The 27,927-nt window shown below is 41.8% G+C and overlaps 3 protein-coding genes across 3 annotated transcripts in view; all 3 read right to left on the bottom strand.

Annotated features, from left to right (window-relative positions):
* Window positions 1–3,513, bottom strand: part of PIP4K2C (phosphatidylinositol-5-phosphate 4-kinase type 2 gamma) — a 39,469-nt gene extending 35,956 nt beyond the window's left edge. Inside the window, exon 1 of the mRNA XM_083356696.1 lies at window positions 3,273–3,513. Coding sequence (XP_083212822.1) covers window positions 3,273–3,401 — 129 coding nt within the window. The 5' untranslated portion in view covers window positions 3,402–3,513. The remainder of the gene's footprint in view (window positions 1–3,272) is intronic.
* The window catches only part of ARHGEF25 (Rho guanine nucleotide exchange factor 25), a gene marked incomplete at its 5' end in the record, with an annotated part of 308,962 nt that overhangs the window by 171,689 nt on the left and 109,346 nt on the right, over window positions 1–27,927 (bottom strand). The window lies entirely within an intron of this gene.
* KIF5A (kinesin family member 5A) overlaps window positions 11,718–27,927 on the bottom strand; it is a gene marked incomplete at both ends in the record, with an annotated part of 68,571 nt that continues 52,361 nt past the window's right edge. Inside the window, 10 exons of the mRNA XM_083351219.1 lie at window positions 11,718–11,796; window positions 11,978–12,005; window positions 12,626–12,708; window positions 13,670–13,811; window positions 15,065–15,281; window positions 22,413–22,517; window positions 23,264–23,335; window positions 23,998–24,058; window positions 25,579–25,680; window positions 26,654–26,763. Of these exons, the coding sequence (XP_083207345.1) occupies window positions 11,718–11,796; window positions 11,978–12,005; window positions 12,626–12,708; window positions 13,670–13,811; window positions 15,065–15,281; window positions 22,413–22,517; window positions 23,264–23,335; window positions 23,998–24,058; window positions 25,579–25,680; window positions 26,654–26,763 (999 nt within the window). The remainder of the gene's footprint in view (window positions 11,797–11,977; window positions 12,006–12,625; window positions 12,709–13,669; window positions 13,812–15,064; window positions 15,282–22,412; window positions 22,518–23,263; window positions 23,336–23,997; window positions 24,059–25,578; window positions 25,681–26,653; window positions 26,764–27,927) is intronic.

Below are 27,927 nucleotides of genomic sequence, written 5' to 3'. Positions count from 1 at the left end.
GGTGATATCAGGTGATATCAGGATAAAGTCTATCCTAGTTTCCTTTCCTTAATGGGGAAAAAATTACCATCTCTTTTGTATGACTGCTATGAGTCAAAGAATGGATACGGATTCTGTACCACTCTGCATTTTAAAACATACTGTTTCATAGTGTTCTCAATTCAGTTTTGTAAATCAGTAAGCATTACTTCTGTAAAGAAGCCAATCCTAAATGGAAACCATCTAAGGCAGGGGTGTCAAACTCGCAAAATCACGTGAGGGCAGTTTGACACCCCTGATCTAAGGAAAAACAGCCCCACTGGGTATACTATAGAGGAAAACAGAGCACAGAGAATTAAGAAGTTATTTATACTGATCTAGAAACATACCAACTAAGAGTTATCAGAATATTTTCAGCCAGTTTTGGGAAAGAAGCCAAGACAAAATCAGTTTTTTTGCAAATGCATTTCATCCAGTTTCTTTAGTGGTAAAAGAAACCATGCATATTTTTAGACAAAACTCAAACTCAGCAGTCCAACTCTGAAAGCATCGAAGAGCAAAATGGAAGGAAGCAAATAGCTTTTTGTCCATCATGACACTTAATCTACAGCACCAAAAACAGCTTGCAACCCAGAAAAGCATGCAGTAAGGCTCACGTACCAGCTACCTCCTTAAATTCTGGAATCTGTATTATGCTAGTGTTGCACCATGAAGGTCATGTGCTTGGGGTCATAAAACTGCTGGAATCAGAGGGGAAGGGATTAATGAAGCTTAGAAAGGGCAGACAATGAAATACAGCTCTGCCTCTCTGAGGCCTGCACAAACAAAAAGTGCAATCATTGGTAGGCAGAAATATATGTTCTGCTATCAGATGCCACAGGTTCCCTTCCCATTTCCAACCCATCACATGAAAAGCTGGCTTTTTTTCCCCCCGGACTTTGAATGAGGCCAGACTTCAAAACGTGTAAGGTTATTTATTGCATAAATAACCAGTAAATAACCTTGGGATTTCAGTGTTATTTTCTGCTGCCTGCTCAAACAACTCTAGATATTCTAGAATATATTAAAGCATTGATCAAAATCCAGAAATATTACAATTAATATCTTTAAAAATATGGGCAATGGTCTCATAGGGAGATTCCCTGGTGCCAGATTCTGTCAAAGAGATGGAAGATGTAATGAGAAACTGGCACAGCAATTCTGCATTCAGCAGCACCATCTAAAAAATGTACTTGTATGAATGAGAACGTCATATTAACCACTAATTTGTGTTTGTTTGCTCAGAGTACATTTATATGAACACACAATTGGTTTTTTGTTCATCCAAGTCTAGGGGTTAACATATCGTATGAATCCAGACATGTATGAAAAAAATGATAAGAGCCCCTACTCAGAACTATTCAATTTCTCCTTCCTTTCAACAGATAGGAAAAATCTCCTCCCGTGTGAGTCAGGACTATGATTAAGCACTATGGCCTTAGTCAACTTACTAACAGGTAGACAATTTTTTTCTCACTAGATTCTGAAGCAAAGTAAGTTAAAATATCTGTGCAAAATATATTACCTGTTTCAATTTTATTATACTTATACAAATATACTTTTTCTACCCATGCATATAAAAACAGTTTGCAGCAAGAACAGAGGAAAATTATGCAAGTATGTGAATGAGCATAAGACAGAATAAGACAAAACACAACCCTATGGCAACCTTCCCCAAGGTGATGCCAACAGGGATAGCAACCCCATATATTTTTAGTCCTGTCATAAACAATACAGTAGGAGGGCATCACAATAAGGAAAGCTATAGGAAGATACTCATAGTAACAATAGCTAACACCAGATGTGGGGAGCAGGAGCACAGGAAAGAAAAATAAATCCCAAAGGTGCTTTTTCACCTTTGGATGACTGAGAATCTCCACAGACAAAAGAGGAGAAAAGCTACACACAAAATTACGGTCTCCCTCAAATCCAACTTCACACGTGATGAGTTCACGGCATCTCAGTACTGAAGCAGTTTGTGCCTTCTTCTCCTGGGAGGTTTTTAGACCTCGTTTAACTTTCAGCCCTGGAATTTGCTGGTGGTCTCCCCTCTAGCTTGAGATCTAGTAAAATCTCTGGGTCCCGGTGACCGACCCAAATTCGATCTCGCACCCCGGGACAGATAGGTTTGCCTTCATTCCCCTCCATCTGCTCTTTCTGAAACCAAACCACTGCCGAATAAGCCCTCCGAAACATCAGGAGTCAAAGAATCAAGAGGGCGGGATGATGACCAAAAAGCAACAAACAAAAAAAGGCGTCCCGACGGGTACAGATCCCGCAAAATGAAATTCAATTGTGAAAAAAGTAAGGTTCTGCATTTAGGCAGGAAAAATCAAATGCACAGGTATAGTATAGGTGGTACCTTGCTCGATAGTAGTAACTGTGAGAGGGATCTCGGAGTCGTAGTAGACAATCACTTAAATATGAGCCAGCAGTGTGCTGCAGCTGCCAAAAAAGCCAACACAGTGCTAGGCTGCATTAACAGAGCAATAGAATCAAAATCACGTGAAGTACTAATACCACTTTACAATGCCTTGGTAAGGCCACACCTGGAATACTGCATCCAGTTTTGGTCACCACGATGTAAAAAAGATTTTGAGACTCTAGAAAGGGTGCAGAGAAGAGCAACAAAGATGATTGGGGGACTGGAGGCTAAAACATATAGGGAACAGCTGCTGGAATTGGGTATGTGTAGTTTAACGAAGAGAAGGGTGAGGGGTGACATGATAGCAGTGTTCCAATATCTCAGGGGCTGCCACAAAGAAGAGGGAGCCAAGCTATTCTCCAAGGCGCCTGAAAGCAGGACAAGAAGCAACGGATGGAAACTAGTCAAGGAGAGAAGCAACCTAGAACTAAGGAGAAATTTCCTGACAGTTAGAACAACTAACCAGTGGAACAACCTGCCTCCAGAGATGGTGAATTCTCCAACACTGGAGGTTTTTAAGAAGAGACTAGACAGCCATTTGTCTGAAATGGTATAGGGTTTCCTGCCTTAGCAGGGGGTTGGACTAGATGACCTCCAAGGTCCCTTCCAACTTATTCTTATTCTTAGCATTAGTATTCTTATTATCATTATCATTATTATAACCCGGGAAAGCGAAAGAGAAAGCCCGTCGAGGCTTGACACGTGAGAAACCCCCTCCTCGCCGCCGCCGCCGCCTTCCTTCTATCCAGGCACGGGACCCAGCCAAAAAGAGGCGGGCTTGCTCTGTATTCTCCCCCGCGCCCAAGAAACCTTCGGCGAAGCCGATTACCTGATGGTTGATCCCCCAAGCCAGCACGCCCAGAAGAGGGTCGGCCGAGCGCAGCACCTTCACGCGCTGCGGGACGAAGTGCTTCTTCTTGGTCTTCGTGCGCGTCCCTGGACCCACCGAGGCGGCCATCCTCGCTGCGACTCCCGCTCCGAGCGGCGCCTACCTAGTCCCCCCCCCCGCGCGCGCGCCCGGCCGCTCGCGCTCACGGCAAGCCCGACGCCGGCAAACGGAAGGAAACGCTCAGCTGATCCCGCCGCACGTGACCCGAAGGGGCGGGGCGGGGCAGCCGCGTCCCAGAGGAGGAGGGCGCCGGCTCGTCGTGGTGGCTGCGGTGGCCGAGCGTTAGGCCCTGGGATGGAGGAAGGCGTTTTAGCGAAAAGGTGGTTGCCTAGTTTGTGACAGTCTGTATAGGACAGGGGTAGGCAACCTCGGCTCTTTTATGACTCATGGACTTCAACTCCCAGAATTCCTGAGCCAGCAGAGATGGGGTGGGGTGGGGCAGGTCTGGCCCTTTTATGACCTGAGCGAGGAATTCTGGGAGTTGAAGTCCACAGGTCATAAAAGAGCCAGACTTCCCCCCGCCCCTCATCTAGAGGAAGGGTTGGAAAGGGGGAAAAATGGGTTGAGGGCAGCGTTTAAAAATGTAGCCGAACAGAGGAGGTGGTCGCTCCGCTAGGCAGGAGTGTTAGTTCATCGAGCCCTTCGTTAAAGACGTGTTTTCGGAGAAGATCGGAGCCACTATACCAGGGGTAGGCAACCTCGGCTCTTTTATGACTCATGGACTTCAACTCCCAGAATTCCTGAGCCAGCTATGCTGAGGGGAAAGGGAGAGGTTTCCATGCTGAGCTATGCTGGCTCAGGAATTCTGGGAGTTGAAGTCCATGAGTCATAAAAGAGCCGAGGTTGCCTACCCCTGGTATAGAATTACGCGCGCTTTTTTTGTACTTTTACCTCTTGTGGGAAGAAAGCTAACGCGGCGCTCGCAGGTCCACAGTGAATGAAACTAGAGCAGAGATGGGGTGGGGTGGGGTGGGGCAGGTCTGGCCCTTTTATGACCTGAGCGAGGAATTCTGGGAGTTGAAGTCCACAGGTCATAAAAGAGCCAGACTTCCCCCCGCCCCTCATCTAGAGGAAGGGTTGGAAAGGGGGAAAAATGGGTTGAGGGCAGCGTTTAAAAATGTAGCCGAACAGAGGAGGTGGTCGCTCCGCTAGGCAGGAGTGTTAGTTCATCGAGCCCTTCGTTAAAGACGTGTTTTCGGAGAAGATCGGAGCCACTATACCAGGGGTAGGCAACCTCGGCTCTTTTATGACTCATGGACTTCAACTCTGCTGGCTCAGGAATTCTGGGAGTTGAAGTCCATGAGTCATAAAAGAGCCGAGGTTGCCTACCCCTGCACTATGCCATAAATTCTAAGTAACAGAATACATACATAGAGCCTCCGAGTCGGTTTTTGAGCCGGCTAGTCCCTGCTTTTTTTCTTCGCAAGGTTTTTCGGAAGTGGTTTGCCTTGCCTGTTTCAGGGCTGAGAGAGAGAGAAGGATTGGCCCAAGGGTCATACGGTGGCTTTGTGCCTCAGGTGGGGCTAGAACTAGTTTCTACCCTGATGCCTTAACCATTACACCAAACTGGCCTATCGATAATTAGAACAATTACAGTTCAGTAAAAACATACAGACCTGTTACTGGACTACTAACCTTACAGAGTTTGAGCTGTTTTAAATTTCTTCGCCTGGGAACTCAAAAAACACAGTGGGGAGAACCAAATAGGCATCTCTTTATGTACAGTATTCCTGTATATCTGTTAGACAATGTTCCAGCTGTAGCATCTGTTAAAACCTTTCCTCCAATGCGATTTTACCAGGAAACATAGATAGGGCGGGCTAGAAAAGTCAGTGTCCTCCTAACCATACCCAAGCACTCCGAGTTTGGTGGCGATGTCCATTTTGCTCTCTGAGTTCATGGTGACCTTACCCTAACTGGAATTTTCCTCCAATGGGGTTTTCGGAGTATTTTACCAGGAAACATAGATAGGGCAGCCTAGAAAAGTCAGTGTCCTCCTAACCATATCCAAGCACTCCGAGTTTGGTGGCGATGTCCATTTTCCTTTCCGAGTTCATGGTGACCTAACCCTAACCCTAAATGGAATTTTCCTCCAATGGGATTTTCCCATGTATTTTTCCAAGAAACATAGGGCAGCGTAGAAAAGTCAATGCCCTCCTATCCATACCCAAGCACTCCGAAGTTGTTGGCGATGTCCATTTTGCTCTCCGAGTTTATGGTGACCTAACCCTAAGTGGAATTTTCCTCCAATGAGATTTTCCCATGTATTTTACCATGAAAGATAGGGCAGGCTAGAAAAGTCAATGCCTTTCTAACCATTCCCAAGCACTCTGAATTGGTTGGCAATGTCCATTTTGCTCTCCGAGTTCATGGTGATGTAACCCTAACCCTAAGTAAGCTATAATAGGGCAATCTCAAAAACTATCTGGGAAAGGTGATTGAGACCCATCTGCCTCAAACTAATTATCTGAATCCATTTCAGCTGACCTTTTTAATACCGGTAAATATAGACCCATACAAACAAACCCCATACAAACAAAAAGCTCAATTTTTAGAAGTGGAAAGGAGTCCTCAGGGAAAGAAGTTTTTTTAAAAAATTAAACACTGGGTTAGAGAACAGCCCTGCTTGTTCTTTTTCCACCCAATAATTTTATTACAGATTATACAAGTTAAAACTTACAGAACTACTGAATAAAGATACATTAAAGATTTAAAAATTAAAAAGTGATGAAAAAGGAAAAACAAAAATAAACCTCCCCCTTCATCCTTAGCAGTAGAGTATAATCAACTTTAAGAACTTATCACTATCTCTTAAAATGAAACCAAACATCTTTTCATTCCATATCTCACCCAAGTTTCTGTAAACCCATGTCTAAAACTTCAACTCTCCCTATTAAAAGTCCATTTAGGGTTATCAGAAATAAAAGTATTACAAATTGTGTTTATTACATCCAATCTGAATCTTCCTTCAAATAATCAACATTCAGGCCCACTCAGAAAACAAAGATTACCAGAAATAACTATTATCCTCCATTTCTAATCTAGAAACCATTAAACATCCCCAGCAAATAACAACCCATTACTTTAATTGTGGTCAAATGTTGTATTCTTCTTTCTGCAGTCTTTAAACTCTTCGAAGAAAGTTAAAACATCTGCATGCTCATAGTGTATTCTCTTCTTCAGTAAAAATTATTTTCTTCATTTTTATCAAGCCTCTTTGATTTTCTTGAACTCTTGGGAGCTTTCAAATATAAGCTGTGGTTTTTGTTGATAATTTGCAGTTTATAGGAACATTTTGCAATTATTCCAAATCTTTCTTGTTGAGCTACAAGAGGAAGGTAGGGCTACAGCAGGGGTGTCAAATTGCTGGCCCGCGGGCCGGATGCATCATAGCGAAACTGCGCCCACCCCATTGCCGGCAATGGCAAAAAAGTCACGATATGTCATGACGTCATGTGACATTGCAAGTTTGACACCCCTGGCTAGAAGCACTGACACCTGCTAAATCCATTTACTTCCCAAAGACAGTAAATATTGGCTCAATACATGTAATAAAGACATGGCAATATACCCTTTTCTGTGTTGTTTAACCAACATCTTTTATCTATTAATGGGGTTTAATTGAAGCTCTAATCACATTACAGTTTTCAGAGGCTTGTCTATCTGGCATACGTGAGAGAAACTTCACTGTTGCTCCTGGACACAATAATCTGTTTCTGATATCACAAAGCTAAAGTGATGGTGATGGTGCCTCTGTTCTGATATTATGACACAAGATTGTCTCTGTAGTGCCAATATGAGAGGGAGGGGTTGTCATGACACCAGCACATATTGGACAAAATCAATCCACATTTTATCATTTACTCACCAGCAGATATCTATCCTCCAGGTACTACATATGAATCGTTTTTCATTTATGTTTTGGAATATTTATTTTTATACCCTTTTATGTCATTGATGGTTAGCAGGTTTCCATCCTTACATTGACTAGAAAGGTAGAATATAAATCTACTTCAATATGGCAAGAAAGCACTGTATTTTTTTTAGCAATTGTGATCACAACAGGATTCAGTAAGGTTTAGACCTTTAACCTTTAGACCAGGAGTGTCAAACTGCCGGTCCATGGGCCAGATGCATCATGCCGAAACCGCGCCCATCCCATTGCTGGCAATGGAAAAAAAGTCACAGTACATCGTGACACGTCACATGACATTGTGAGTTTGACACACCTGCTTTAGACCGTTTGTTCCTGCCTTAACCAATAGTTACAAATTATAGATCTTAGGTTTCAATAAAACACACGTGCGTTCAATGAATGCTACCATTCTCAGAAAAGCTAGAAGTCTCTCTTCCTTTCTCTCTCTCCAATTGTATTAGAGTCAAGAAAAAGTGCTTCTTTCCTGAATCTATTCTGACCGTTGAAGATCAGATGTTCCTGAATGAAATGGCCTAGTTATAATCCAGGAAACAATTGGCGCTGATATATTACATTTTAGTTGATAGTAAGATTTATACACAACTCCTCAAAAGGTATATCAGCAAATCCTTTGGTTGAATAGTACATATCATGAAATAAAACAGTGGTCCAGGATAACTATAAAATACAAGAGTGCATTTTGTGACACACTGCATTTGATACTGGAATTGCCTTCCAGCACAACTTTCTTAGTTATGAAGCATATAATTGCAGCAAAAGGGAGAACAAAAAAACCCTGTGAAAGTATGACCTTACCTCAATTGCAGACATCTGAAACCTATTTTCTTAGGACTTAAACTGCAGGCAAATATTTTTACCTTATATGTTAAGCAAAAAACCCAGATAAAATTTCTGTCTGAGATAAATATGGCCGTGGATCTTGAGCCATGGGTCACTTTAAATCATATTTTGGGATTACTCTGGTTTTCTGTAATAGCTTATAATACTTATAAACACCATATGTTTCTGTGATAGTCTTTTTATATGACATTCAGATCTGCACTTTCCAGGTTTCATTGCCAGCATAACCAACAGGTAATGGTTTCAATATATCTCAAGGGACTGGGTTGAAAGTAGTTGTAATAAGATGTTGGAAATGTACATTCCTCCAGTTATTTATTACTTAGATATGTAAACAACCTACAACCAACAATGTTTTTCAAACTATGGATGGCACAAGATTATTAATACTGATACTTACCATGCCATTATCATAGTACCATTCTCAGCATGAGTATCTAAAGTTTTATCCTTCAGTTACAAGAACATAAGAAAAGTTGTGCAGATCTGTCCAGTGATCAAACCCAGAAGCCCCGTTTGTATGTGTGCATGCGCTCACACATGGCCCATTTGTGCTTGCACACATGGGGCTCGTTTTTGCATGCACACACGCATGGCCCATTTGTACGTGCGCACATAGCAGTGCCTGCCTCCGTTTTGCGGGCCGCCAAATCAAAAAGATTGGAGACCTCTGCTGTAAAGAGATATTTCCTTGTATCTGCCTCAAATCTCCCACTATTCAACTTAATTTAATGAGACTGAGTAGTAGTATTGTATTATGTAATATAATGTTATACTAATACTATGAGAGAAAAACACATTGTCCTATCCATTTTTAAATACATGTCTTATACCCCTTCTTATTCACTGATGGAAGGCAATGTAGCATGGTTAAGATGTTAGACTAGTACTAAGGCAACAGGTATTTAAGTCCTTATTTGACCAAGGAGTTCATTTGACTACTGAGTGTTTTTTGGCCTGTCACTCTGTCATAGATCAACCTATTTCATTATTTTTATGGATATAAAATGAGAAGAGAGCCCCATGTAAGCTACTATGAGCTTCTATATGTAGGATATATCTAAAATATATCCCGTATTTTATAAGATATATATGTAATATATACATATGTAATAAATAGTTTTGTTCTAATATAAAAAAATGCTAAATATCATAAGCATCCCTTGTGGAAAGCCTTAATGATTTTGATTTGCCCCTCTTTGTACCTTTATTATATATTATACCAGCTGTATAATATCCTATTTATGGACAGAAATGCACAGTTTGGAAGCATTATTATGGTGATGAAGAATTCTGAGAATTAACTCATTTCAGTAATTCCCCTGTTGGCCTTTCCCCCCACTACCCATTCTGTTTTCTGATATTCCCTGCAGCTATCATATTAGTCTAAGTGTTTCACAAGGATCTACTGCAGATACTTCCCCTCCCCCATTTTTTCCAGTCTTAATGGATAGCTGGTGACCTGAAAGCTACCGTAAGCACATTCAGACCAGGTTAGACTTGGATGGGAGATCGCCAGGAAATTCCATAGGCTAGACTGGAAAATTAAAAAAAAAACCTTACATGTTACAAAGCTCTTTTATATAGTTGCCAAGAAGCTGCATGAATATGTCTTACGTAGTCACACCAGGATTTGAGCTTCACCTAAGGGAATCTTTACTATACAGACACAGTAACACAAACCTGTTTTTTTTAACTCTTCGTTTATTTTATTTTTTTAAATAAACTTTTGAATAGCTTGACATGCAACATTTGATGTGATCTGAGCAGACAGGGATAACATGATGGGATGTCAACAACCATCCAGAAGACAGTTAAACAGGGTTATTGCTGTTTTAAGAGTTTGACAGGAAAGAGGCTTGCAATCCTTTGTCAAAGCCACTTTCCCTGCCCCCCAACCCTGTTTGCCCTGTTGACTCAGAAGTGGTGACATTAAGTTAAAGATGTGCAGTGGACTCACTGTTCCCTCAAAATATACACATGGGAGCACAAATGAAAGGCCCCTGAGCCAGCTTTCAAGAGATAATAAAAGGGAACGACTGAAAATATGTTGATAGCAGCCTAATTTTTGTTTCATTTACAGAATCATTAGGCCCCAGCCTGTGCCCCAGATATGCAATGGTTTATGGTTGGTTAGGACTTGCTAGAGAATTACCTGTCAAATCCAACAGGTCTGTCCTGCAAACTGTAACCTTGCCCCTGCAAAAGCAAAACTAGTATCTAGTTTCCTGTTTACAGAATGAAATGGGGCCACTTATATTCCTGAGGCCAAGTTGCTGGCTCATAGAGGAGTTGTGGTCTCAACTGATAAGATCCTCACCCACTGGAGCCTTCTGTTCCCAATAACTGCTCAGGATAGGCATTGTATCAACTGATGGAAATGACTAGCAGGATCTCCTTTCTGTAGAAGACTTTCCAGGCCATTTCTGAAGTGCCATGACGATCTAAGGAAAATGGGCAATTTTTAAGTCTGTAAAGGCTGAGGCCATTTCTGAAGTGCCATGACGACCTAAGAAGAATGGGAAATTTAAGTCCATAAAGGCTGAGGCTCAAGCATCATGTGAAGCTAGCTGCCAATATTTTCTATTCTTTGAGGATTACCCCAAAGGATAAGGACTAGATGTAAAGGCTCTAGGCCTTATCTGAAGGTCAGCAAATACATACACTTAACAGTTCTAGCCTACCTACTTGGAGGTATTCTATTCTTACAGTAAGACCTAAAGATATTGGGGTTAGTGGTGTTCTACTGCAGGTCAAGGGTCATTATGTCACGTGGGAAATGACCTTACGCCCTTTCTCTTCGGTAAGAATTGTTTGCACATTAGGGGTGCTTCTACATCTAGGTTCTTCCCTAGCAGCCCATCCCTTAAGGCAACTGAGGCAGGAAAGGAGAGGCACAAGTCCTCCTGAAGTAGGGAGCAGGGATCCAAAGAGATAAGGGAACACATTATTCTCTAGTTAAGTAAGACAGAGAAACAGTGAGAGTGAAGCAGCAGCTGATAAATATACAGGACACGGAGAGAGCAGGACACAAGGACAGGGCCAATTGTAGCAGAAGTCAAGGAAAGCCGGCTGCAGCATGCAGGATTGAGGCTTCCATTCCATTTAGAAACTACAAGATGAGGAAAAGAGGGAAGAGGGAAAAGTCAACAGAAATGATATTAGTATACAAGCTCCTCTCCAGCTAAATACCTAGGAGGAAGCTTTCTGCATTTAGTTCTGCAATTCACCAGTAGTTTTTACAGAGACAAAATTAAGTGTTGTTAAATCACTAAGACCATGGATTTGGTGACAGCCAGCCAGAGTACTTAACTTCTGGAAACTCACAAATTGGATTTCTGTAGTGAAGGAACAAGGGGGGGGGGGAAGACCCACCCTATACCTCTTGTGCAGGACAGAGTTTATTTTCTTTTCATTGAAAGGTATCTAGCAAATCTTGTGAGAAAAATATTTACCCAGTGGGAGGAAGCTGAAGGGCAAGTCTGATGGAGTGCTGGGAAGAGGAAATATTAAAGAGATGCATTAAAAAGTTGGTGAAATAGAGCGCGTATGATGGACTGTACCTGATGGTGTGTTTAGATGCTCTGGGCAGGTGGTGATATTAGCTATTAGCTGGCTGCAGTCTCCTGGTGAAAGGGAAAGGGCTTGGCTTGCTCATCAGCTTCAACACCACAAGGCAGGTCACTTCTACAGCGGAGGAAAAGGGAACGCGGAGTATCTCAAACCTTCCCTCCCTGCTAAATGCTTTCCCTCTACTTTGTATACCAAAAAAAATTAAATGACTTATCCCTGGAACTAACCACTCTGAAGAAATAAGAAAACTGTTTGTTCCATTGGCTAGGCAATCTTCCTCCATACGGCTTCTCACCTGTTATCATTGATGTCTGTGGCATTTCCTGTGCACCCGTCCAATGGAAGAACAAGGAAAGAAAGAAAGAAAGAAAGCAACATTACAGTTCAGAGAAGGGCACATGCAGAGAAGGGACAAACAGTGCCGTTTGTGTGTGTGTGCATGTGCGTGTGTGTGTGTGTATTCAGTTCTGCCTGGAAAGTGCTGCCTTGCTGAAACCTAAACGTAAACCTACCAGCAGCTTATGCACACAATAACCACAAATCTGAAGTATTTTCTACCGATATAGCTATCTCTCCGTTTATTTTCTTTGCTTTCTAGCTTTCCCATCCCATGTGTTTGTTTTGTGAGACAAAACCAGGTCTGTAAACCCGGAAACAGGAATGTGAGAACAGACTTTCATTATAAAGACACATCAGGGGCCTTCAAACTTGGCCCTGTTATGACTTGTGGACTTTCAACTCCCAGAATTCCTCAGCCAGGAATTCTGGGAGTTGGAAGTCCGCAAGTCATAAAAGGCCAAGTGTGAAGACCCCTGGACTACATCCTCATGAAGTGGGTCCTTTAAATGTGGACACAATGATCTCAAGCTGCTGCAAACAGAAAAGCAAAAGGCACCCTCCCTTCTCCTTAAGATTATATTTATTTTTCTTCCCAATAGCCTACCATTATCCATATTGAGCTTCTGATAGGAGGTCAGAGGGGCACTGGACGAGCTGCTTCCACTGCTGGAAGGTGCATTTGTAAAGCTGCGTGAATGGAAAAAGAAAATGGATATATAAGCAGTGAATGGATATTAATAGGTTATGTATGCTAAAAGGACCCTGTGTATCTAGCTATTTCAGTTCTGTTCCACTTGGCTCAGTGCTGAAGCTTACAGCTGAGGGGGAACTTCTAGGGATAGCCGTGCTGTAACCCTAAAGCCAAATGTGACATTAAAAGCTGGGGAGAAAAGATCTGTGTGTCAAAATGATTTTTTAAAAAAGCCTTTTTAAATAAGAATATGCAGGAAATAGACGACTATTGAGCCTTGTATTCAAATTACTAAATGTACCAAATTCCAAGGGAGGATATTTAATCTGAAGAGAGCAAGTTTGGAAAATAGTCCATGAAATCCTCAATGTGGATGAACATGTACCTGATTCTCCTATTTAAATCTTGTACCTTTGAACGACAGCCAAACATAGCAGTCTTTTTTTAAAAAAAAAAGTCCTGTTATTAATGCCAGTTTTTCCCCCTGTGTATTTATGAAGATTGTAATGATTTGGTGAGTAATTTACATCTCCAGCTCAGACTTGATGTATCCTAGATTATCTTTTAAAAAGTAGGTTATACCAGCCAGCACATAAGCAAATACAAAGTTATTCTTCTGGTATGCCTTCTTTTCCACATGATAATATATAGTGGATCTTGTACATTCAAATTATTTTAGAATTCTAGAGTCCAGATCCCCCCCAAAAAATTACAGTTGGCCTAAGCCTACTCTTTGCAATCAACCAATAGCTAAGGCAAGACATGTTTTAGATCAGATTTAATGTTAACCAAATGAAATGATGACATATTAAAGTTCGACTTATGGAGCAAAATGTTCTTCAGGTTGCCTCCTGAAAAACTGATAAGATTCATCTCAGAAGTTTGCTTAAGCCAGCCACAACTTAAACCAATCACAGTTTGCACAATGTAATGGAAGTAGAGGTAAAATACACTCACTAGCTGTCAGGCACAGAATTCAGGTAAGCATTTTGATAATTCTGGAAGAGGCTATTGGTGTAGCTGATGCAATCAGAATTACGGACGCCGTATGGATTGGTCGGAGATGAAGCTGGATAGTGCCCTGGTCGCACTGGTTTAGCTGCAAGAAGAAACAAATGTCATGTATAAACCATATTATCTTGGCAGAGTAAAGGACAAACTGAAAAAGGGATAAATCTGAAATCTGAAAGATAAGCATAAGAATTATAAAATTGTCTGTTTATTAACTTTTCTTTACAAAGGAAAGCTGAAGAGCAAAACCAAGAAAATAATTAAGTTTAAAGAAAAGCTTCCTGAAATAAAGGACTATCGATTATAATAAAGGATGTATGGTCACTGTGTGTGTACACACACAGAGACACAGACACACAAACACACACCATTAATTCACCAATTAATTCATGGAACTAGGATTTTCAGGATCTATTTCTCCACCCCATTGGAAGAGTTTAACTCTTCTCCAAGCATGGAAGGGTACTACTGAAGTGGGCTGCAGGAATGGAACTGGGATTTTTGGGATCCAAGCTCCAATTCTGCTGGAGGACTTCCCCTCCCCTTGGCAAGTAGGCCTTTTGCCCTCAAAGGTCGCCTGCAGATTGTGGGGAGGAAGGAATCTCATCTCCATGCAGAGTTGAGATTCCCACCTGGCTGCAGCCCTTTTGCTCTCAAAGAGCTTCTTGCGCAGAAGAAATCTCAACTCTGTGGTAGGTGGCAGCAGCCTGCAATCTTCCCTGCCAGCTTTCCTACAGATTTTCTGGGAAAGCCTGCACAGAAAATTGCAAATTGAGATCATGTGATTATGGGGCACTTGGCAACTAGTTGTAAGCGCAAACAAGTTGCCAAGCACCCAAGCATTTACAACTGTTTATGTCGTGACCATATGAAGGTACAGCGACTTCGGAAAGTGTGCTTTACACTTTGTAAACTGGATGTTGTGAAACATACATACACACCCCACGATCATGTAATGTTTCACAACGTCCAGTTTACAAACTGTAAAGCGCCCTTTCCGAGGTCGTTGTACCTTCGAATGGTCATTACATGAACAGTTGTAAGTTGAGGACTACCTGTAAAATGTTAAGGATCATGTGCCTGTAGGAGAAACTTCTGTGGAAAAATGAAAGTTTGCTTTAACAAATTTCAGATTGATTCAGCATTTTCCAAATTAAATCAAAAGTACTGCACAGTGTTACCAAATACTGCATTATGATCTCCTGGAACATACACATTCAGCCAAGTAGAAAAGATATTTGCTCCTTCCTAAAACATATCAATAAAATACTTGCTACCACTGAGAACTGTCTCCATGCTCACCAGGATCTAACCCACAATCTACAGAACTTGTCTGTTTACCAATCTGCGCAGAGTGGTTGCGCTTTATGCTGTTTTTGTAGCGCACCGCTTCCTTGATGCGATCAACCTCCTGCTGGTAGCGGCGCTTGTCTTTCATTGCCCCTTCCTTGGCTTCCTTCAGTGCACCCTCCAGGGCCTTAACTCTCTCAGCCGTAGCCCGAAGACGTTTCTCCAGTTTAGGAAGCTCACAACGCAGATCTGCATTGTCACGAACCAGCTGGGACCCACGTTGACAAGAAAGGGAAAGAAAAGTAATGGAGGTGAAGTGGACCATGTAGGTACAACTCCGTTCCTTAAGACCTGAAACACTTGCTCTTGCCTCCAATCTCAAGATGGTTCTGCTCTGTTCCTCGCATTTTGCCCTTTCCAGAAAAAGACACAGTATGCACTAATTCTACCCAATCTGATCTACCTGGAAATCTCACACCTCAGAAGTGAGATATTTTTTTTCCTAGAAGGGAACTGCTATACAACATCTTATCTTCTTCCATCATAGATTTTGGAGGAATGTCTGAATATGCCCCTCAGGGCAAAATAAGGGCATATTCAAAGCCAACATTTCAATTTGCAAGAACAAGGTTTATGTTTACTCTTGCCCTACTTCTGAACGCCATGATGGAAAACTCATATGGAGCTGGCCTTGAGGAATGCCAGAGTGAAAAGTAGCAGAGCTTGGAGGCATTTCAATAAACACACAAAAGGGACATTTTTAACATAATTGGCCACTGCTCCAGGTTATAATGACATGGAGAAAATGAACCCAAATACCACACAGACTGAAGTTCTCTCTGTTGCACATCTATTAAAGCCAACCTATAGTTGTCACAGATGCTGGTGATAAGCCGCTGCCCTTTACAGGTGATACCCATCCCTTGTTCCCATTAAGCAGGCCCCAGTGTTTGCCCAAGTGCTGCAGATCCAAGCCATGCACCATGCTGGGATGGGAACATTTTATGAAATGCAAGATTGGGAGATAAAAGGCTGAGGACTCACAACAATCCATTTAACTCTCACCATATGTAAGCTTGAATTAAACACCAGGTAGGGGTGACAGCTTAATGGCCTGAGATGAACAATTACTCAAGGGGCAGCCAGCAGCACAATAGTAGTTGGCAGGAAAACTACTGGGCAGCCCAGCCTCCAAGGGAGGGAGAGAAAATGTTTGAGATAATAATGTTTAGCTCCCATATTCAGAGATTGATATCAAACCAGGAAGGGGGTGAAGCACATAGTGAGAATTCATGAACCATGTTTTTCCAGATGTCTGTAGGGCAATCTTCTGTAATATGTCTGCTAGATGTGTTGGACTACAATCCCCATCAGCCCCAGCTAGCACGACCAATACAATTTCAATTTTAGTTGTTACTGAGGAAGCTATATGGCCTCAAACTAGGAAATTATCTGGAATTCGTCTATTTTGGTGTTTACTTGTATCTACTTAATGTTGTAGTGGAGGAAAGAACATTGCTGTTGAGATTTTAGTATGGAACAGCTAAGTTTTAACCTTTTCTTTTTCTTTTTGTGACAGATGCTGTGTAGGACAATTTGGTCAGGGTTGCCATGGCAAGAGAATGGATAGTAGAAACCACATCCATGAAGCTGCTGAGAATGAGGCCTTTGTACAGACACAAAGGCCACAATGGTAGTGGTTGCCATGGCAGCAAATTATGACCTAATGCAAAAGGGTCAACCTGGATGGAGTTGCCATGGCAGTGGAATGGTGAGAAAGAGGCACCTGACCTTCCCCCCCCATCAATTTCCTCGCCCCTCCCCCCACCCAAAAAAATTTCTGTACTCCCAATTTGGTCACCAAGTGCAAACATTTCCTGCCCAGCCCAACAGACAGAGGAAGATGTGAGAGGCGCTGTACGGTACCTTGGAGACCCAGCGATCCAGCTAGGATACAGCAGCAATGGGAAAAGGGGGGGGATACAGACATGACTGAGCACATCAGCAGAGTCCCTAATTAAACCCAGAGAGAAAGAAGTTACACCCCAGCAATGTCTATTGCTTCTGGCTGCTGGTATCAGAGTAGTATCTTCCTTTCCTGATCTGAAAATAAGGAAAGTTCTCTCTTTGGGGGCGTGAGATGTGGCAGAAATCTCTTTCTACCATCTTACTCAGCTAAAGTAAGCGGGGACAATTGGAGGAGGAAGGAGAACAGAACAAGGGTAATGGAAATCACCCGTGATGACTATGAGAAGCAGTGCAGGGAATGGATGTAAGCAAATGCCTACCAACATTCTTTCTAAATGCACAGAGTCCCTTGCTACTTTGCCACCTTGTCTGACTTCCTCACTTCAGTAAATATATGATTTGATGAGGAAATGAAAGGCCTACAAAGCCTGAAATGCAAATCCATCTTTCTGTTTCCTGCTATTTTCATTCTATCCATTGCTTGAAACTTCCCGAGACCAGCTGCAAAATCTCACCAAACTGCACTTGGAAAGGAGGCTGAGGTTTTCAATTATTTTTTTTATTTTAATCCCATTTATATCCCACCCTTCTCCGAAGACTCAGGGCGGCTTACAAGCTTAGCAGTAGCCTTCATTCTATGTATATGCCTGCTTATTAGGGCTTCCCCCCCCCCCAAGTGGCATTATTACAAAGTCAGCTTATTGCCCCCAACAATCTGGGTCCTCATTTTACCTACCTCGGAAGGATGGAAGGCTGAGTCAACCTTGAGCCTGGTGGGACTCGAACCTGCACTAATTGCAGGCAGCTGGTGTTACTTAAAGGAGGCATTAGCCCACTGCTCCACCAAGCCACTGACCGTGGCTTCATGCCAAGTATTGTTGGGAAGGAAAAAGGAACCAGAAGGGAGAGGTACTGAAGTACCAATTTGACTGGAAACAGAACTCGAAAGCCAGGATAAGAGAGCTGGGTAATTCCTGCTTGAGCCAGCTGCTAAGGAGTGTTTTCTGTATTGTACCAGAAGGCACCATTCCCGGGGGACAAAAATGGCAATTTATCATGAACAAAGCTAAGCAAGGAAGAGCCGTTCTTTAATCTGCTGCTGGGGAGTCTCACATATAATTTGTGGATGCACCTTTTACTTTGCATGCAAAAAACCCAAATGGAGTCCCTGGCATCTCGATAAACAAGGTTGCAGAAGACAATGAGAGCTCCAAGTCTGAAGCAGACATAGAGGAAACGGTTGTTAGGAGGCTATCTACAGAGGTGTCAAACTGCTGGCCCGTGGGCTGGTTGCATCATGTGGAAGCCGTGCCCACCCCAGCTCCGGCAATGGGAAAAAAGTCACGGTACCTTGCGACACGTCACATGATGCGGCGAGTTTGACACCCCTGCTACAGAACCTCCCTAGAGGACAGAGTTCTGCTGCAGAACCTGAACTGGATCCCATTTCTCCAACTTCTTCAAATCCTAAAGAAGATTCACTAACTCCTGCAATATGTCCATGCCGCAGTACGAAAGAACAGAGAAGTAAGTCCTGCAAGGGTGCAAGTTTCTGAGGCCAGGCTTCTTAGATGTAACATGCATTGATGAACCCAGTTAACTGTAGAAACACTCACTGAAACATCTTCAAACACCGTCCTTCTTGTTGCCTTATGTCCAAAAATTGCAGTGCTGTGATATATATGGGCCATGTGTTATAACTGTCTCACTCTGATACGATCTGTACGTCCTTTTTTCCTTTATGACTGGATTTGGAACACTTCATTGCGTGCTGCCAGCTCTTTTTGTATGACTGCTGTATCTGCTTTTGATCTCAGCTAACTCAATGGATCAATGATTGGACTTACTAAAAGGCAAACTTCATGAGCTCATCCTCCAGCTGCCTATTCCTCAGGTTTTCTGCCTTCACCTAAATAAATATTTCTCAAGTGTTTCATCACTCAAAACTATTTAGTATTTTTTTAAAAAAGGACACATACGGTAATTATTTGTGAATGATTCCTCCATTCTGTTTGGAATCTTCCTTGTTGCTACAACAAAGGTCTGGATAGCCTTTCTTATCCTTTTTACTTTATTGAAACTATCACAGGATGCAAATTGTAACAAGAAACATCTATCTCAAAAAACCCCCAATGTTTTTCAAGGAGTTATTTCTTAATAGATGTAGTTAAACTTACAACATAGCTTCAAAATGTTCACTATTTGGAAAGGCAGTTAAGAAAGGGAGATGAATGCTGGTAGTTCGTGAATTTTTACATGCACCTACTGTATCTACCACTTAAGCCACTTCTAAGACCAAGAGAAGGAGATTGAAATTTTAAAGAAGGAAAACTTGCACTAAGTATGTTATTTTTTTAAAAAAAAATACGTCTGTTGCCTCCCCTGAAAGGCAAAATAAATACAATATTTTATCAGCAAAATAAGTCTTTCGAAACAGTGCATTTCCCTTTTGGGAATTACAGGTTTGGTCTTTAGCTCTTTTAAAGTTTTGTTGTTATTGCTGCTCTTCTTCTTATGATCTGTCTCTTGGTGGGGACATTGGCCTGAATTATTTCCTGTTTCTGAAACAATCCTACATTCTTCCTAAAACTGGGAAGACTCCCAGTTTAATGGGTATAACAGCACAATCACAACCATATATACTGCTTCTGCCTTTTAATTTAAGACTGCTTCCCTATAGACTTTGCAAGAACATCACAAGGATGATAAAAGTGTTCTCCCCTGGGGTTGGAGAATTCTTTGGGAAGAGAGAGAAAGATGATCTGAGATCCCTCCTTTTGGCCTCTGCAGAAACATCAGCCAATCTTTTAGAATTTTGACATGTATGGGAAGAAATCAGGGCTTTATACAGGTAGCCTTCAACTTATAACAGTTCATTTAGTGACTGTTCAAAGTTACAACAACACTGAAAAAAGTACTTTTGATCATTTTTCACATGACCATTCCTGCATCCCATGTGATCAAAATTCAGACGTTTGCTAACCGGCTCTTATTTATGACGGTTGTAGTGTCCAGGTGTCATGTGATTCCCCTTTTGCGAGCTTCTGATGAGCAAAGTCAATGGGGAAACCAGATTCACTTAACAACTGTGTTATTAACTTAATAGCGGCAGAAATTTACTTAACAAATGTGTCAAGAAAGGTTGTAAAATGGGGCAAAATTCACTTAACAAATATCTCACTTAGCAACAGAAATTTAGGGCTCAATTGTGGTCTTAAGTCGAGGACCACCTTCATCTGCAGGAATCAAATATCTCTTGCTCCCTTTACTACATTCTTATAGCTGGCATTTAAAAGGTTCCTCCTATTGTTTATAATGGGAGAGATACAATTCTCTTTTTTCTTTCCATTCCAGCAACAGGGTTTTGGATTCCTCATGATCTCTGAAAGCAAAACTCAACAACAAAAGAGCTCAAGTCTGGGACTTTAAAAATCCTGTATCGTAAAATGGTTTTACCAGGTCACGAAACAGGCTTCCTAAGAAGTAATGGAACTCTACTTCCTTATTATAGGATATAATAACAGAATCTTGAAAGCCAGACAGAGTTTCTCTCTCCCTCTTATACCAAAGTGAATCAAGGCAGGGCAATCTTGAGCTTCTTCCTCACCCACCCCCTCCATCTTCCCAAGCTAAGCTTTTTTTTGTAATGGCTGCTGCATATAAGATCATCTCCATACTCCTCTATATTTGATCTTTCTAAGTTTAAACTTCTAACTAATTTACAATGGTACTATGTATACCTCCAGAGAGATTAGTGACTGAAGTGTTAATCTAGGCCAAGCAAGCAAGTAAATAGTTAAGTTACACTGTATAACTTCCAGGGGGCACTAATTTGCCTATCTATCACTGAAATAAAATGTATGAAGCTATAAGTAAAGATCCAATGAATGTACCCAATCACATAAATGCATTCCACCAAGTTAGATAATGTATTAGGTTTTTCTCTCTAACTGTTTTCCCCTGCTGCCCTATTTATATGACTAATAATATTTCCTTTTAATGCTTGCATGAAGACACAGCAATAATCAGACAGCACACCATGCAGTAATTTGTGGGAACCCTTACTGAATTACCTATGTATCCTTTTCTCAGATCATCTTATTTTGACACATTGATTTCTATTTTTTTACAATGTTATATTTCTTTTTTTTGTACATAAGCATAATTTATCTAAACATAAATGATTCCCTAAAATCCATGGAACTACATGCTATAATCCTTGTGAATTGCTACACACTCAGAAATACACCCTCATGCGGGGGGGGGGGTGATAAAAGAAATGAGCATGCACTTCTCTATTAAACTCTCAAACCTTACTCTGTCTGATCCACGGGAGTGGCTTGCCAAATAATCAAGGATGCTGATACAGTATGAAGGGCAAACTTCGGACCGCCCCCGATCTGCGTTCATTTCGCCGGGACCTGAATACCTGTTTTTTTGATCTATCAGGCCTGGACTGAAGGGGTTTTAGCTTTTAATATTGTTTTAATTGTTGGGCTTAAGTAATTTAATCTATTTTAATTTATACTATTTTTATATTGTATTTTATGCTGCCCTGTAAACCGCCCTGAGTCCTTTGGGAATAGGGCGGTATAAAAATTTAATTAAATAACATAAATAAATAAATTATTATGGATTAGCAGAAAACAGGAGACAGCTCAGCATAAGCCAAGACTTTGTGATGAGTTTTGGGATCAATGGGCTCTATTTTGATGGGAAAGTAAGAAGAAGAAACCTCTTGCCTTCTAAATTTGGTAAACCACATTTTCTAGCCAGCCTTGCAGCCTGATCAAAGCTGACCCTATTTTTACCCAATTTGGTGCAGCAGTTAAGGCAGCAGACTAGAAACCAGGAGACGGTGAGTTCTAGTCCTGCCTTAGGTATGAAAGCTGGTTGTGTGACTTTGGAGTTAGTCACTCTTTCATTGTGGTGGGGAAACGAGGAGGAGGAGGAAGGAGTATTAGGTATGTTCACCGCCTTGAATTGTTTATAAAAATAATAAAGGCGGGAAATAAATTCCAGAAGTTACCATTCAGCAGTATCTATCAGGCTCACCTATTCCCCACTGTAATTTAAGCAAACTTAATATTAAATGGAACAGATATGTGCAGGAGTTTTATTATAGAAAGAGTCAGAGAGTAGGCCTGAGCAATATATTGATCCTGCCTTATGTGAAACTCCAAAGCAAGCTAAGAACATGTCCTAGGTGAATGAAAAAAATTGAGAGAGCATCCAAATGGCTTTGCAGACACACATTCAATGCTGCTACAATACATGGAGACTGCAAAATGGAGATAGGGAAAAAGATTCCTACCCAATTGACTAACTACTGTATAAGAACGAAAATAGCACTGAATTCTCCAGCTGCCCTTATTCTCTCCATCTGCTCCATCCCTCTTTGTGGCTACTCGGCTCTCATTCAGCCACTCACCTGCTTGTGAACTTTTGTAAGCTGTTCCAGGTTGTTCTCAAGAAAGGAAATCTTCTGTTTCTGGGAATGAGCCCCCCCACTGTCCTCGGGTTCCAACTCCGCACTCTGGAAAGAAGCAGCAAGAAGATATTTATCTCTGCAGCAATGAAGGCGATGGGAAAAGAGGAAGATTCTCTGTATGAGGTAGTACAGCAATGGCACCAGCAGTGCAAAGCCCAAAGAAAACAATTTGGATCGGTCCACGCTAAAACTTATTCTTTAGCTGCTTCCACAAAGAACTGTAATTCCAAGTGTAAAATCTGGATCACGCAAGATAAGGAAAGACAAGAATGAGCTCCAGAATTGGGAATGACTGTGAATTTAATGTAACTTCACTGACAAATGTTCAACAAAACCATTTTCTACCTTAATTTGAGTAAAGATTCAAAACTGTCATGTGGGGAAATTAGAAGAAAGCAAATTTCCTTTACAACGGAAAGAACGCACCTGACCTGCACAAAGGGTTTCCTAAGTTTGGGTCGAGGCTCCAAGCCTATCACACTAAGACTACCTAATTTTACAGTTATTAGTGGATCACAGGATTTTCAAGGAGTCTGCCTAGTGTTGAATAATAGCTAAGAGACATGGCACATCAACATAGATTTGCTTTCACATCATATCCCACCCTTTCAATGACTTCAGATGGTGGCTTTAGGCAATACAATATCTCACACCTTAACCGCTCACTCCAACTTGCAACTTGGGGACAGAACTGCTAGTCTCCAGCTTAAGCGGTTTCTATAAAAATTCCTTTCAGAGATAAAGTGTTTCAAAGATTCACAAGTTTTTGATGAATTTCAAGAGTTACCTACTTTCTTAACTCGAGTCGTGACGTCTTGAACGAACAGCTTGCGAAGGTTGTGGAGGGTCTGGAGTTCACGGGCCTAGAAGGGCACACACATAGAAAGGCAAGTTGTGATAAGATGTTTTAGCTTCCCATTCATTCTCTTCCTCTGGTTCTATCCACAAAACAGATTTAACTGGGTCACAGAAGGGGAGCATATTATGTCAACTCTTTAAGCTACATTAGTCACCTGCTCAACCAGCTCTTGTCAGATTAAGCCCCAAAGAGATAAAACTGCTGCTCTCTGTGGATAAAGCCAGTTAATGTGCAAACTACTTATGAGGCAATTAGTTGTTTCACAAGGATATACTCTAGGTAGTTCTAGAGAGACTCTGAAAATGGGGTGAACCTCTCTGTGCACCTTAGCAGTTTTAACTCCTAATATAGCTTCACAAGGAGGGCAAAAGACAGCAGAAACAGATTAATAGTGAGTAAGCTCTCCCTCCAAATCTTTCTGCAATAGTGCCAATCACAATCACACCACTTCAGATTTACTTGACCAGGAAGGGGAATGGAATAAAAAAGGGCCACAAGAGGGGAAAAAAGTGACAGTCTTTCATGTTGTTGTTGTTTTTTTATAACAGCTGGGAGCCCTAAAAAGTGGCCATCACATGACAGAGTCCTCCTTGTACCCAATGCTGCTGTCATAGATGTGAGTCTATTCATCAGGAATGAGAGAACACTGCCTTTTGGGATGCTTACAACGGTCTCCTCCAGCCCCTTGAGGTCTTGCTTGGACTGCTCGTGGCGCTCGTAGAGAAATCTGTGAAGCAGAAAGAACACATGAGGCGAAGATAACATTGGGAAAAGCGTTCTCGTAAGAATTTAATTGTCCCCACTGAAGCATTAACTGGTAGCACAAGCTGGTGCTGTCCATTACCTTAAGTTTTAGAATCCTGCATATGGTCAAGACTAGAGGCAGTCATAGACATGCAGGATGGGCAGGCTTCAAAGGAATGTCACTTGGTGGGGCTAGAAAGTGAGCCTTTTCTGAAGTAGTGTCTGCCTGATGGAATATTCTCTCTTGGTGAGCAGGATGTTTTCAATCTTGCAGGTCTTTTGTAAAGAGTTGGTTTTGTGCCCAGACCGGGAGCCATGGAGGTGTGAAGGGACCCATCTCCTAGCTGTGTTAGTGACTGTGGATTGCAATACTTCCTTGGCTGCTAGGTATTTACATTCTTGTCCTTGTTTTTATTTTTATGTTGATATTGTTCGCTACCCAGTCATTTATTGAGATGGGCAGCTGTACAAATTGATTTTTTAAAAATAATGGCTAAATTAATTTTCACATTCTGAGCTTTTAAACTCTTTTACAACTTTCACCAGGCTAAAAGTCTCATTGCTCCTTTGAGTGGCATACCTACATCTTCCAAAAGGTAGGTGAGTACAGAACCAAAGACAATAGAACTAGGACAAAAAAAAGTGACTTGATACAGTCATTCCCCAGATGCCTAATCGTCATGTCTTCTACCCTTTGAAAAATTGTCACAATGAGTGGCAATTTTTGGAGGGGCTCTTATGGGTTTCATTCCAGGTTTACCACCTGGGCATGGGGCCTTAGATTGTACATGCCTGTTTTATAAAGTCTTAAGAAATAGTTGTTTTTTGTTGTTGAAGGAGGGAAACGTAGGTAGTGAGTAGCCAAATTCAACTGCATATATGTGAAAGTAGGCAGATTTGGTGGCAAAGGAAAAACAAGTACTGTTTAACTGAGGAAGAATGGTTCGCCGGTCCTTTCCAGATAACTCGATTGCAGATGAATATAAATAATCTCTTAGAGTTGGGGATTGAGCACCATCTGTTTTGACCCAAGATGTAAAATGTTCTAGGGCTATTCTATGTAGGAAAAGAATAACCCCCATATGGGTCATCATGCAAGCAATGAAGGAGGAAGTGAGACACAGCAGGCTTGAACACATTCTTATTGGAAGGGGAAGGAAACAGGAAGTGTGCAAAGCTTTAGAAATATGAAATAAGACCCAGTCATGACATTTCCTTGTGAAGGATCATCTTCAATTTAGGACCACCTTTTTGGATGAATCTGGTAAACCCAATATATTTTAATTATTAAATGTGTCCTCATTCAATTGAGTCAATAGTTCCTTCCCCAGCTCACTACATAGATTTAATGTACATCAGCTTTTCTCAGCTGATGCCTTGTGGCATCAAATCCCAGAATTCATCAGGACCAAACACATTTTGTTTTAGATGGTGGGACGTATTCTTAAACACAGGGAGGAAGAAAGGCAGCTGAAAATATCTCTGGAAGGAAATAATTCTCACGTCAGCTCCTGAAGCTTTTGTGATTTCTCTTGCTCCTCGTTCTTGAGTTTCTCATAGTCAGCACGAAGTTTCTCCAATTCAAGTTCTAACTTCTGGTTTAAGCTGGACAGGAAATAATATATGGAGAAATATGCTATTGTTGGGATGATAAGCAGATTATCATAGTTATCCAGCAGCCTTTCAATTTAGTATAAGATCTGCAAAAGGACTCAGTGCTAAAGGCTCAAGACATGGAGACTAAAGAGTCAAAGCCTCTGATGCTTAAGAGACTGCATTTCAGGACAATATATAGAAGAGGATATTTGAGTCAACCATCTTTTACGCATTTCCATCACAACCAGCTTCTAGTTTTGAATATGCTTGCAGGTTTAGCATTGGTAAAATCAATTTTTAACTGCAGCAATCCAGCCTAAGGAATTTTTAATAGGACAAGTTCTATTGAATAAGCTTCAGCTCTCAGGAAGGAATTACTGGCATTAAATTAGTTTTAGTTCATAGCGTCTCAGGGTCTTAATTACTAGCCTATAAATCCTACTGATTATACACAAATTAAAGGATTCCCGACAGCTGAATTTGTATGTCACACAAGAGATATGGGTTTACAGTAGTGCAACAACTCAAGCTGTACTACATTGTCATTACTTCTAGAGTTAATTAACATGGGATTTCTCCTATTTGGCTCCTCCAGACTTATTAAGAAAGAGTATAAAGCTCAAATTGTTAGTAAGCATGCTGGTTAAGAATTCTGGGAGTTACAGTCCTAACACAGCTGGAGGATGTGAGGTTGGTCAAGGATGATTTACCCTTACCCCAACTTCCATCTTTGCGCCTAATTTTTATTTTACACATGTTCATAAGTGGTTGCTGCTTATTTTATTCTTTTTGCATTCCCCCTGCCTTGTAAACTTTGTCCAATTTTCTGCTGATACTTTGCCATCAGTATCTTGAAACTGAGTAAGTCAGGCCCTGCCAAAAAATAAATAAACAGCTTCTCATCTCCAACATAACCTATTTTATAATGAGAATCTCTCTCCTTCCCATCAGAACATCTTGCCCCAGCCTAAAAATGACTCACTCTTTAAGCTCATCAATGATTTTCTGCTTCTGGTTGATCTCATCACGTAGGCGTGCCAACTGTTTGTGGTGGGCTTCACGGTGATTCTCTAGCTGCACTTCCAAGGCCTTCTGCTGGAAAGGAAAGCAGTTCAGATGTGTAGATAGCAGTGCTAGGGCCCCTCATAAAGTAGCAAATCTTGGATGCTCTTCAAAACTATATTATTTCCCAGCACAGCTATACTCTCAAGAGCCCATCAGATGCTTGTCCTCTCTGTTCTTAGTCCTATTCTGGCTCATGAAAATCACAGATGCACAGTTAAGTCTTATATCTTTACTAAATCAGTATGCGAGAGCAACTCTAATGGCAAAAAAGGTCTGACAAACAATTGCAGTCCCTCATGACTTACCCAGATCACAAAACTCAACCAGCTTAAATTAGAGGCAAGAGAGAGTTCAAATCATAAATAAGGTACTAACTGCAGGGGTGTCAAACTCAATTTCATTGAGGGCCGCATCAGCATTGTGGTTGCCCTCAGGGGGCTGGGTGGGTATGGCCAGGGTGGGTGTGGCCTACTGGGTGGGCGTGGCTAGAGTGCGTATGGCCTACTGGGTGGGCATGGCCAGCTGTACATCATTGGCATCAAGGGTGCCTATGGGGGCCTGGGCAGGAGTGGGACAGATCTGAGGGTCTCTGGCAGAAGGAGGGTCTCTGGGCCAGGGCCAAGGCAGTGGGGGCCGTTCCCTCACTGTTTCCAGGATGGCTTCGCGGGCCACATGAAACCACTTCATGGGCCGCATCCGGCCCCCGGGCCTTGTGTTTGACATGTCTGAACTAGGGTCAGTCAGTTGTGGCATCAGAATCCAGGCTTACTCCTTGAGAAGACAAGCTAAAGAGTTGGGGAACAAAGTGGTGGGGTAAAGAAAGGGCTGTTGCCAATTGATAGATGAGGCACTCCTCATATAGAGGCAGTGAGTTTTGGATTTATTCCTTAGCGGGGGGGGGGGAGGCAGTGTGTGTGTGTGTGTCTGTGTGTGTGTGTATGTTTGTGTCTGTGTCTGTATGGCGCATAGTTTTGTTGAGCATCTTTGCTCAGTCCTCTTCTCTTCCCTTTAGGCTTTTGCACTGGGGGGAGGTGTTAGCTCCACCTCTTTATCTTCTAAGGCCTCTGACAGCTGCCTCTCCAGGTTGCTAGGCAACACTGCTTTCCCTGCCTGCAACTCTTCCAGTGAATATCCTCAGGCTGATGACTCTCCCGTAACTCCTCTTCATCTTCTGAATCTGAGCTGGCCATG

Source organism: Vipera ursinii (genome assembly GCF_947247035.1).
Source record: "Vipera ursinii genome assembly, chromosome: 2".
Taxonomy (NCBI): domain Eukaryota; kingdom Metazoa; phylum Chordata; class Lepidosauria; order Squamata; family Viperidae; genus Vipera; species Vipera ursinii.
This window is presented reverse-complemented; position numbering and strand designations above follow the sequence as displayed.